Source organism: Oryx dammah, unplaced genomic scaffold (assembly GCF_014754425.2).
Source record: "Oryx dammah isolate SB20612 unplaced genomic scaffold, SCBI_Odam_1.1 HiC_scaffold_9, whole genome shotgun sequence".
Taxonomy (NCBI): domain Eukaryota; kingdom Metazoa; phylum Chordata; class Mammalia; order Artiodactyla; family Bovidae; genus Oryx; species Oryx dammah.
The window spans coordinates 9659556-9672055 of record NW_024070193.1 but is presented as its reverse complement, the minus strand read 5'-3'; the positions used below and the strand labels follow the sequence as shown (position 1 = coordinate 9672055).

The 12500-nt window shown below is 46.3% G+C and overlaps 1 protein-coding gene across 1 annotated transcript; it reads left to right on the top strand.

Annotated features, from left to right (window-relative positions):
- The first annotated feature begins 5024 nt into the window (after positions 1-5024).
- Positions 5025-12461, top strand: CUNH3orf84 (chromosome unknown C3orf84 homolog). Its single transcript, XM_040247280.1, has 4 exons — positions 5025-5057; positions 6231-6344; positions 11235-11291; positions 11699-12461. Exons 1-4 carry the CDS (start codon positions 5025-5027, stop codon positions 12113-12115), a joined length of 621 nt encoding a protein of 206 aa, XP_040103214.1. The 3' UTR covers positions 12116-12461.
- Positions 12462-12500: the final 39 nt, after the last annotated feature.

The following is a 12500-nucleotide window of genomic DNA, read 5'->3' as shown; positions in this document are numbered from 1 at the left end:
CTTGACAGGAGCAGTTTTAGTGATGTAGCGGGGACAAAAACCTGATTGGTATGTGGTTTCAAAAGACTTAGCTGATAAAAGACTGGTACATAAAATGGATTTCAAAATACTCAACAATAGGAAAAAACTTTGAAGGTCAGAACACCTCTCCAGAGAATACACCGATGGCAAATAAACAGGAAAAACGTTCAACAGTGTATGTCGTTAGAGAAACACAAAATAAAACAGATACCACTGTGCAACAGTTGTTTAGCGCTCAGTCCTGTCTGATTCTTTGTGACCCCCATGGACTGTAGCACACCAGGGTTCCCTGTCCTTCACTATCTCCTGGAGTTTGCTCAAACTCAGGTCCATTGAGTTGGTAATGCCATCCAGCCATCTCGTCCTCTGTCAGCCCCTTCTCTTCCTGCCTTCAATCTTTCCCAGCAACAAAAAGAATTGCCAAAACCCAGAAGCTGGCAACACAAAATGCTGGTGAGGACATGGAGCAACAGGAACTCTCATCCGTTGCTGATGGGAATGCTAAATGTACAGCCACTTCAGAGTATGTTTTGACAGTTTCTTATAAAACTAAACTTACTCTTACCAATGATCCATCAATCATGCTCTTTGGTATTTACCCAAAAAAAGTTGAAAATGTATGCATGCAGAAAAACCTGCACATAGATATTTATAACAGCTTTATTCATAATTGCCAAAACCTGGAAGCAACTGAGATTTCATCTTCAGTAGGTGAATGGATAAATAAACTGTGATACATCCAGACAATGAAGTATTATTCAGGACTAAGAAAGAGTTCGGAGAAGGCGATAGCATCCCACTCCAGTACTCTTGCCTGGAAAATCCCATGGATGGAAAAGCCTAGTAGGCTACAGTCCATGGGGTCACAAAGAGTCGGACATGACTGAGCAACCTCACTTTCACTTTTCACTTTCATGCATTGGAGAAGGAAATGGCAACTCACTCCAATGTTCTTGCCTGGAGAATCCCAGGGACAGAGGAGCCTGGTGGGCTGCCGTCTATGGGGTCGCGCAGAGTCAGACACGACTGAAGCGACTTAGCAGCATTAAGAAAGAGTTATACATTAAGCTATGAAAAGACATGGAGGAAACTTAAATACATTTCATTTACTAAATGAAAGAGACCGATCTTGAAAAGGCTACCTACTGCAGGATTCCAACTGTATGACATTCTAGAAAAGGCAAAACTATGAAGATAGAAAAAGATCACTAGTTGCCAGGGGCTACAGGGAGTGTGGGAGGGTTGAATAAATGGAGCACAGAGGATTTTTAGGGCAGTGAAACTATTGTGTATGATACTATTAGGTTGGTGCAAATGTTACTTCAGTTTTGGACTGTGAACTTTAAATCATAACTAGGCTCAGGCACATCTTTATTAATCAAAATAGGAACCATTACAATCAACATAATTTTGCCAATGAGAAATGTTTGTTTATTCCTGTAGCATAAAAATCCATGCTTCAGGAATTGAGGAAATCTGGGAAAGCATTTTCTGCCTCTTGCTGGTTGTGGAAGCATTTTCCCTGCAAAAAGTTGTCAAGATGCTTGAAGAAGTGGTAGTCAGTTGACGAGAGGTCAAGTGAGTATGGCCAATGAGGCAAAACTTCATAGCCCAATTTGTTCAGCTTTGGAAGCATTGGATGTGTGACGTGCAGTCAGGTGTGGAGAATTGGGCCCTTTCTCTTGACCATTGCCGCAGGCATTGTAGGTTTTGGTGTGTCTCATTGATGTGTTGAGAATACTTCTCAAATGTCATGGTTTCACTGGCATTCAGAAAGCTGTAGTGGATCAAACCATCAGCAGATCACCAAACAGGGACCATGACCTTTCTTTTGGTGCAAGTTTGGCTTTGAAAAGTGCTTTGGAGCTTCTTCTCGGTCCAGTCACTGAGCAGGTTGTTTCCAGTTGTATAAAATCCCACTTTTTGTCACATGTCACAATCTGATCGAGAAATGTTCATGGTTGTTGCATAGCATAAGAAAAGACCCTTCAAAACTTTTTTTTTTTTAATTTTCAGTCAACTCATGAGGCACCCACTTATTCAGCTTTTTCACCTTTCCAATTTGCCAAATGCCAAACAACCATAGATTGGTTAATGTTGAGTTCTTGGGCAACTTCTCGTGTAGTTGTGAGAAGATCAGCTTTGATGATTGCTCTCAATTAGAGTTATCAACTTCTGATGGCTGACCAGTGTGCTCCTCATCTTCAAGGCTCTTGTCTCTTTGGCAACACTTGTTGAACCACCACTGCACTGTACGTTCATTAACAGTTCCTGGGCCAAATGCATCATTGATCTTGTGAGTTGTGTCTGCTGCTTTACAAACCATTTTGGACTCGAGTTAGAAAATTGCTCAAATTTGCTTCTTGTCTGACAGCGTTTCCCTGGTTTAAAATAAATATAAAATAAATGACAAGTAATAAGTCATTAGCAAAAACACATAAAGGAAGAAATACACATTAAAATGATGTATAACAACCACATTTATTTAAAAATGTATTGCAATACCAAATGGCAACTTTCAGCAAAGCAAAACTTCAATTACTGTTGCACCAACCTAATATAATGGTGCATACACATCATTGTATATTATATATTGGTCCAAATCCATAGAAGGTACATCACCAGAAGTGAACTCTAAGGTAATCTATGGACTTTGGGTGATAATGATGTGTTGATCTTGGATCAGCATTTATAATAAATGTACACATGTGTGGGAGCAGAAAGTATATGAGAAATCTGTGGACCTTCTCCACTTTTCAGTGAGCCTAAAATTAATCTAAAAGAGTAAACTTATTTAAAAAATAAATTATTAAAAAAAAGAGCAAGAGGAGAGATTTGGCATATCCACACAATGGAAAACTACTAAGCAATAAAAAGGAATAAACAGCTGACAGGTACAATGACATGGATAGTTCTCAAAATACATATACGAGTGAGAAGACAAATTCACAAAAGAACACAAATTGAATGATTCCATTTACATAAAGTTCTAGAAAATGCAAATTAATCTATCATAATAGAAAGACAAACAGCCTCGGCAGTTGCCTTAGGTCAATGAATGCCCTAGAGAAGGAATACCAATGGGCAAAAAGAAACTTGAGGGTGATAGATATGTTTGCTATCTTGATCGTGGTTATGTTTCATAGGTATATACATAAATCAAATTGTGTCAAATTATACAATTTTTTTGTTTTTGTTTTTTTGGCTGTATCTCACCTTTTGTGGGATCTTAGTTCCCTATGAGGGATTGAACCTGAGCCCTTGGCAGTGAGAGTGCCAACTCCTAACCACTGTACTGCCAGGGAGTTCCCTCTACAACTACTTGACTTAACCATTTTTAAGATTTATCTCTATGGATTCAAGTATCTGTAGGCAATTTATAGCAACTCCAATATTTTATTGTGTAATTATAGGCCAGTTTTCTCATTGTGCTCTAGATAACCATTCAGCCTTTTTATAGTTCTTCCCCTCTACAGATATAGCAATGAACTTCCTGTAGTTGTGAATACATGTGGGAGGGGATCTCCAGAGTAACTATACGAATAGGGTGGACTTTCTGGCTAGTAGGGCTTGTGCCAATGACACAAGCCCTGCTGAGTGTTTCCTGTTGTTGAACTTTTCACTGGCACATTTTTAGAGGCTCATCACCAGCTTCTTCATGTTAGAAAAGGGAGTGAAATGTTCACATGCCTATGTTATAAATGAGAGTGACAATAATCTGCCTAAGGCTAGCTTGGAATGGAACCATGGTGTCAGGTATTTTCATGCTGCTGCTTTTGCTCCACTGTTATGCTCTCTCCTCCTTCACTTGGGACCTTGTAACATTCACCTGCCAACAGTTAGTGTTCTCAGTTACCACAAACTCCTGAGAACTTGACGGAGCCTTATTCTGAAGCAGCATTTTTATCCTAAGAGCCACCAGTCCCTTTAGCATTTCTTCTGACTCCATGAAATGCATTCTAAATTTATATCCCTGGCAGTATGGTTACAGTTTTAAAAATACAGGATTTTCCTCTAAAATGTTCTTTGGTATTTCATTGACTGTGAGTTCATCAGACTCCACTCTGAAGCCTTATATGTTTCTATATATAAGAACTCTCCCAAGCTGAGAGGCAGGTTTTAGTGCTGAGGGGCAGGTTTCTCTCAAAGAGAAGAACAAAGCAGAAAGCACAAAGAGGGTAGCAGGCTGGGCACTGCCTCAACAATCAGGAGCATTGTGTAGTCACAACCTCCCTTTGTCACTAAGCAACAAGAAATAGACCTGCTGAGATGCTCATTCTCCAGAAGTAGCCTGAAAAAGACAAGAGGAAAGTTTACCTTTTCTGCTCCTTTCCCGGAAAGATGCAAAGTGCTTTAGTAGGCTCCTGGGTAAGAATGCACTTTACAATTAATCCTAGGCCCTGGCCCTGGGGTAGTACCTGCAATTTGAAGGACTCATGGGAGTAAAGTGAGAAGGGTTTTATCTAGCCTCCAGGCTAGAAGAGGACCCCCCAGCTGCCCATTCCTGCTCTGCCATTCTGTGGTCCCCCTAGAGCTGACCTATTCTTCCTGACACCGTGCCCCTTTCCTTCCAGGTTTCATGCCTGGATTAGGTGATCCTCTTAGTCTTCTTACCACCCCATTTATTCCCAGTCTTTTGTTTGATCTTCCCAAACTTCTGTATTTTGACTACTCTCTAGACCGGGAACATCTTAAGGGTAAAGACTTTTTTCTTCTAGCTCTATGTCCCATGCCTGGAATACAGTCAAGGCCCGGTAAATACTGTTGAAATAAACTGAATAGAGAGGAAGGTCTGACAGTAGTAGAAGAATGGACAGACAAGTTGGATGACCTACGCCCTCAGTGGGATGAAAAGATAAGAAGCCTATTTTGATGGTCAAAGGCCAGCTTGGGACAGGTTCTTTCTGCTCAGGGCTGTGATTGTGGAGTGGGCTAGACACACTGTCCTCTCCAGGGAGCACTGAGAACCATGAGGTTGGACCACAGGACTTCCCTGGCAGGACATGGTCAACCATGTTGTCAGCCTCATGACATCAGTACAATACAGCTTCTTATACCCCTGATAGGTGCTCGTTTTTGTCTTCTGCCAGTCCTGTCTCTGAAATTCTCTCCAAAAATATCCACTTTTGGTGAAGTACTTCTTTTGGAAAGTTCATCCATTGTTCCAGTTTCAGATGGTGCACTGTTCACCCCAGAATAGCAAAGTATGCGACAAACAGGTGTTCATGACTTTGTCAATAGGTGCAAAATATGGATCAACTTAATCTTTGCTCTTCAGGGACCTTTGACCTTTATTAATGCAGGGAGGACAAGGAAGGGAACTTCCTCTCAGATCCCCCAGGAAAGGACCTCACCAGTAGATAGTGTCCCTGTTCTCAAAACTCTGCTCAGTGCTTCCTAAGTCACGCCAACTCAGAACCCATCTGGTTCCCTCCATTACTAAAGTCTTCCCTTGCTCTTAGAATCCATATTCCTAGTCCAATCCAGGCCCTGTCCCTCCCTGATCACCTCACTTCTCTTCGTCTTGCTCACAGTCTTTTTTAGTCAATAAGGCCTTTTTTTGTTGTTGTTTCTCTCTCTCTCTCTCTCTTTTTTTTTTTTTTTTTGGTTCTTCCAACACAAGTCTCTCTCTGCCTTCTGAATCTTTGCACTTGCAGTTCTCACACATAGGATGCTCTTTGCTCCTTACGTGGCTGATTCCTCCTCACGTTCAGGTACATTGTCATGAGATGCTGTCCCCTGCTGCCTGTCACTCTCGATCCAGTCATCAGTTTCTTTCTTTCCTCTAGTCACTTGTCTTACTTCCTCCCTAGAAGAAAGGTTCACAGGAGCCAGGGTCTTTCTGTCTTCTCACTGCTGCAGGTTGCCGGCCCATATTAGGATGCTCTGAAGAAAGAGAGAGACAGAGGAAGGAAGAGAGGAAGGAGGGAAGGGAGACAGAGAGAGAAGGAGAGAGGGAGGTGAGAAGAAGAAAGGAAGGAATCCTTTGCTTACACACATAACCCTCCCAGGTTGCCCAGCACAGCTGAGGCCAACTGTTCTAATGATGGATGGAGACAGTCCTCTGTTGGCTCCTCTCCAGGGTGTCCCTCCTCCTCTGATTCTTTTTATTCTGTCAGGAAAGCCCAGGAAAGGCTTCTAGCCTGGGAGGTCTAAGACTTGGGAGGGGGCTTTGGGTGGGATTCACCCTCAAGCCTGCCTTGTTACAGCACAACAGTGGCTTCTATGGGCACTACAGAGGCCAATTCAGGAGTGACAGTGCTCGAGAATACCGCCTCGCAGCCAAGCCCCAGCCTCCAGCAGCGTTCCTGCAGCGCTGTCAGGTAGGAAGCAGCCCTGCAGGCAGCTGGGCCACATTCTGCTGCTCCCAGGCTGCAAAAGCACCATCCTCAGCCCAACCACAGCTGAACTGACACCCGAGGCCAGCCTATCCCCAGGACTTGCATGAGGCCTGGGCCCTTGTCCCTGAAATGTCAGCTCTTCCCTCAACAGATAAGAGCCAGTACCGGGCTGGACAGTGCTGCTCACTGCTCCTTCTAAATGGAGGATGGATCAGGGCCAAGGTGGGATGGGTGATCATGGAGTGAGAGCCTCCAGAACCCAAGAAGTAAGCCTTGAGTTTTGCAGTCCTTTAGCATGAATTCCTTGATGCCCTAAAAGTCAGTGGCCTAGCTCACAGTCAGCCTCATAGTCCAGGGGCTCAGGAGTGAGAAGAAAGCCTCCTCTGGTCAGGAGAACAGCATGACAAGTGGCAGCTATCCACCCCCATGGGCTTCCTTAGTGGTTCCGAAGGTAAAGAATCTGCTTACAAGGCGGGAGACCCAGGTTTAATCCCTGGGTCAAGAAGATTCCCTGGAAAAGGGCATGGCAACCCACTCCAATATTCTTGCCTAGAGACTCCCGTGGACAGAGGAGCCTAGCAGGCTGCAGTCCATAGGGTCACACAGAATCAGACACGACTGAAGCAACTTAGTTAGCACACACGCATGCACACGTTCACCTCCATGTGTGACCAAGGAAGACTGGAAGGGAGTGATGGCAGAAGTGGCCTCGAGTGGCTGGATGAGGCTTCTGGATAACAGGAGAGGGCTGCTGGACTCCTATGCCCTCCATGTTTCCAGGCCTAGAGACAAGGAGAGCGTGCTGAGTGTCAGTCAGTGGCCCAACAGCAAAAGCCCACTCAAAACGGGAGCACTCAGGAGTGCATTCATATAAAGGGGTAGGTGTGGGGGCTTCAGGGGAAGGCAGTCTCACAGGGTGGTAACAAGCAAGTGGCCAGTACTGCTGGGCCTGAAGGGACAAGGGGAAGGCATGGCTTCTAGAACCCAGGAGAGAGTGGTGTGGAGAGGACCATCCTGAGAGAAGTGGTAAGACACAGGCAGGGGAGGGCTGGCCTGAAAGGGAGCCAGGAGAAGAAAGATCTCCTCCATCTCCTCTCCGGCTTCCTTTCAGGTCCAAGGGAAGTCAGCCTGGTGAGAACTGAGTTCACATTAGACTCCTGGGAAAGAGCAGGGTGGAGGAGGGACCTGGAGGTGTGCCTGGAACCTGCCCCGCCCACTGCAGCTTCTTGCTTCCCGGCCTCCAGCCAGGTCCTACTCACTTGGCCATCTGGATTCGCTACAAATTGCTTTCCCAGGCCAGGAGCAGGGTCTTGGAGTCTGCCATGCTGCAGAGCCTGAGCTTCCTCACCGTGCTCATTTGGAAGGGCTGTCTGTCACTGCGTACTGAAGCCAGGCCCAAATGCGACTCCAGACTGCCCGTCTGGGGCCACCTCCCCCGAGAGAATGATGAGATCTGGGCAGTGCGGGGACAGAGGCAACCTGGGCACTTCCTGCTTGGTGTCTGTAGTAGTCCTCAGTGGTAGCTCTCATCCCAAAGACCTGAATGTCCTCTCAGCCTGTCCCCCCAGGAACAGAGTAGGGGACATATTTGGGGACCTGTTTTGATTAAAATCAAGACTTGTTATATATTGGCATTATCATCAACCCCAAATAGCATGATCTATGTGTCTTGGCCTTAGGTTGTACAAATGCCAGGTCTCCTGACTCTAGATCTAAAGCTGTTTTAATTAGTGGAACTGCTCTGGGAAGGTGCACATTTTTTTCCCCCTTATTTGCTGAGAGATACCAGGTGTCAGCTAGCTGACTGCAGCTATTCTTGTTGAAAACCTTTTCAATATGTGGCGTCCGTTTACCTTTAGTTTGGGGCAGATATGAATTTTGTCATTCAGATGCAAGAAAATTCTTTTTTCTTCTTACTCTTTTTTTCTTCTAAACCAGATTAATTTATTTCTAGCCTTCACCTGCCTGACTCTTGGGAAATGTAATCCTGGGCTTATTTGTTCTCCAGATCAGACCAGAATGCCAGAGCCTCATGGTTGGAGGCAGGTCCCTGTGGTACCGTGATTGCTGTGTGTCCCTGTCTCTGCCCCATCCCCACCACACCTCGGTCTGCCACAGAGCCCCCCCCCAACTCAGTAGCCCCCTAACTGCACACTGTTCAGCCTCCACAGGGGCTCTTAGCCCTCCCACAGGCAAACACTAACCCATCCAGGAAACCTACTTCTCCCCAAGGGCTCTTCAGCTTGTATCCTAGCCCAAGCCCTACCTGCTCAGAGGCCATGGGCTTTACTACCTGAATGGAAAAGGAGCCCTCAGTGGTTTAGAAGCAAAGATGCAGGTGAAATTCTCCTTGGGGACAAGAATACTCTGAACTGCCTGGGCGGAGAGGAAATGACTGCACTTTTCACCAGGCTCCCACAGTTGTGAGAATGAAACTCAAGTCAGTGGGAGTTGATAGATTATCCTGTCACTGTAGGAATAGTGAGTTTCCAAAGTCAGAGCTGCCTTCCACAGCCAAGGCATCCACATTCTAGGGCTGTGTACAGTTTCATGGCTAAGGATAGAGATCCAGGAAGAATCTGGGGTGGGGAGCAGTTGGAATATACCCCAGACCCCCAGATTTTTTAATTGAAATTTTTTTGAGATGACTGTAGATTCATAGGCAGTTGGAAGAACTTGTAAAGAGAGATCCCTTTTATGATTCGCCCAGTTTCCCTTAGTGGTAACATTTTGCAAATCTATAGTAGACTATCACCACCAGGACATTGACACGGATGTAATCCACCTCTCTCATTCAGATTTCCCATTTGTGTGTGTATTAAGATCTATAAAATCTTGGAATTCCCTCATGGTCCAGTGGTTAGGACTCCATGCTGTCACTGCTGAGGGACTGGGGTTCAATCTCTGATTGGGGAGCAAAGACCCCACAAGCCATGTGGTACATCAAAAAAAAAATCTATAAAATTTTTAAAAATAATTTTTATTGGAGTATAGTTAATTTACAATGTTGTGTTTCTGCTGTACAGCAAGGTGAATCAGTTACACAAGTATATATATCCACTCTTCTTTAGATTCTATTCCCATATAGGTCATTACAGAATATTACTTAGAGTTCCCTGTGCTATATAGTAGGTTCTTTTTAAAATAATATTATTTTAAAAAATCATTTATTTATTGGACTGTGCAGTTTCTTACTTACAGCATGAAAGATCTTATTTAAAAAAAAATCTTTGATCTTCATTGAAGCATGTGAAAGTGAAAGTCACTCAGTCATGTCCGATTCTTTGCAACTATACAATCCATGGAATTCTCCAGGCCAGAATACTGGAGTGGGTAGCTGTTCCCTTCTCCAGGGGATCTTCCCAACTGAGGGATCGAAACCAGGTCTCCCACATTGCAGGCGGATTCTTTACCAGCTGAGCCACCAGGGAAGCCCCTCACTGAAGCATGTGGGATCTTTAATTGTGGCATGGGAACTCTTAGTTCCCATGTGAGATCTCATTCCCTGACCAGGGATTGAACCCAGGCCCCCTGCCTTGGGAGCTCAGAGTCTTAACCACTGAACCACCAGGGAAGTCCCTGTCCTTGTTCATTGATTTAAAGCAAATATGTATTGAGCACAGTGCCAAGCTCAGTGCTGGAGTTACAGATGTGAGTAAAACAGACCTTACCCATGAGGCGCTTGTGTTCTAGTTAGGGGCATCAGATGATGAATAGCAACATAGTCATACAATATGTTAGAAGCTGAAAAATGTAGGGTTGGGGCAATGGAACTCTAGTAGTCAAGGAAGGCCTCCCAAGTAACAGGTGAGAGGGAGTCATGGCCAGCCAGGAGAAGAGTCCCAGGCAGAAGTAAGAGGTAGTTCAAAGGTCTGAGGTGGAAGTATCTAGTGTGTTTGAGGAGCAGGAGGATGCAGTGTGGCTGGAGGTAGTGAAGAAATCAATACCATGTGGGTCTCATGGACCACTATGATGGCTTTGACTTTTATAAACATGAGGAACTATTGATTTTTGGCAAACCAGGAGTGTGATCTGACTTACATATTAAGAGTTATTCTACCTGCTAAGAGGACAGTAGGCTGGAGGGGCAAGGCTGGAAGCAGGGACACCAAGTGGAAAGCTCTTGCAGTATTCAGGCATCAGAAGAATGTGGCTTAGACCAGAGAAGGCAGTGGCCATGATGAGAAGTGGTCTGATCTGGTACATATCGAAGGAAGTATCAATAGGATTTCCTGGCACACTGGATTCAGGGTGTGAAAGAAAAGACTCAAGTGGCCTCTGGGGTGTTTGGCAAAATCTAACTGCCATGACCTGAGCTGGGGGAGGCTGTAGGTGGGGTGGTTTTGTGAAATGATCCAGAACCAGGACATGTGTTTGGAGATGTCCGTTAGACATTTACATGGAAATATGGAGCAGGCAGTTGGCTAATTAGTCTGAAGTTAAGGAGAGAGCTCAAGCTATAAAGAAAAATGTCAGTTTCCAGGTAGTATAATATTTAGTGCCAAGAGCCTGCGTCACTGATGAGACAGTAAAAGAAGGAGAGAGCTGGAGCCTAGTCATAAACGATCTAGGGTTAAAGGCCCAGGGTGAAACTTAAAGCGCTGCCCCACTGATGAAGGATGTCCAGTAAGATGCCTCAGCCCCTCTCTCAATCAGAGACCCCAAAGGCTTCTGCTTAGGGGGCAAGTACTGGGATGAGATATTCCAGGAATAAGCTGTTCCTTTAATTTGTATCTGCCCTTTCAGGGTGTTGGCAGTTTAGGGGTGGTGGCTCCTGGCAACTTCTCTCTATTATGGGACCTTCAGGTAGCCCATTAGGGACAGCTGAGCATCATTTGTCCCCATTCACCCTCTTTCTTTCTGTCTTTCAAGGAGCCATCACAGCAACACTTCTTCTCCAAGCATGACAACCGCACTTCCTTTGACAAGGTGAGTGCTGGAGAGAGGAAGGAGAATGGGCAGCCCTCCAGCCTAGGTTGAAATTGAGGTAGGGCGGAGGGGATGACATGGTGAGCAGAACAGGCTCCTTTATCCAGAGGAATGTCTGTCTGCCTGATAACCTCTTTCCTCTGGCAAACAGCCATTCCCCAAACAGAAGTCCCTCTGTTTTGGCTTCCTCCACCAGTTTGCCTGATAATGTGCAAATATCCTAGGGGCCACTGACTTTTTTGGGCTCCATTTGCTCTGGAATGGAAGGCATGGCTGGGATGCAGTTCAAAGAGGCTGGGGTACAGGCCAGGGAGGCCAGGTATCACCAGGCCTGCTGGGGTATAGGAGGGACCCAAGGAATCACCTGGTGCCAAGACTGTGGGCCAAGGGCCCATACCGTTGAGAAGGGCCCCTACTGCCTGCTACAGGGAATCGGAAGGCGGAAAGACTTGGCACGCCTGTGGCAGCAGCATACCTTCCTGCGCTGGGCACCCTGTGAACTGGAGTTGCGCCAGCCGCGGCCCCTCAAATCCTCCTACCAGACTGAGTTCCGGTCAGGGTCAGGACTCAGGGACCTCCCCCAGCGCCTTGTCCACTTTGTGCAGATCCAGCCTCTCCGCGTTAACACCACCTACCAGCAGAATTTCTGCCAGCCATCCCGGGGTGGCCACTGTGGCAGCGACAATGTGGGCCCCCAGACCCCAGTCACCGACACACTGCCTGACCTCCCGGGGATCCCCAGACCCAAGCTGCTGCAGCACTATCTTCACGCTGGGGTCTCTGAGTGTCTAAACTGGTCCAGAACATTAAACAAGGATGGCTGACCCAGAGGCCTGTCTGTGCTTGCAGCCCGAGAGGTCTCAGAGGCTGGAGAACAGTAAGCTGGGCCCTCCGCCTGCCTCCTCTGTTGCTTGTGCTGTGGCGCCTTGTGTTAACAGCCCAGGCTAATGGTCCATGAGGGTTACCTTGGACACAACAGGTGGGTTCCAGGACCCCAAATCCGTTCTGGCCACAAACTCAACCGTGAACCTCCTGCAATCAGTATGGTTGCAGGGAAAGCAGAGTCGGCAGCCCCTACTGGTGGGCAGCAAAGACTGGAGGAGGAGGCCAGGGCTGGCAGCTGTGCTTTTTCTGGGAGGCTCCTGCCTCCAGGGCATCTGGTGAGTGGCCACACTGCCATGCCTAAGAGACAGCTTCCCCACAGCTGGG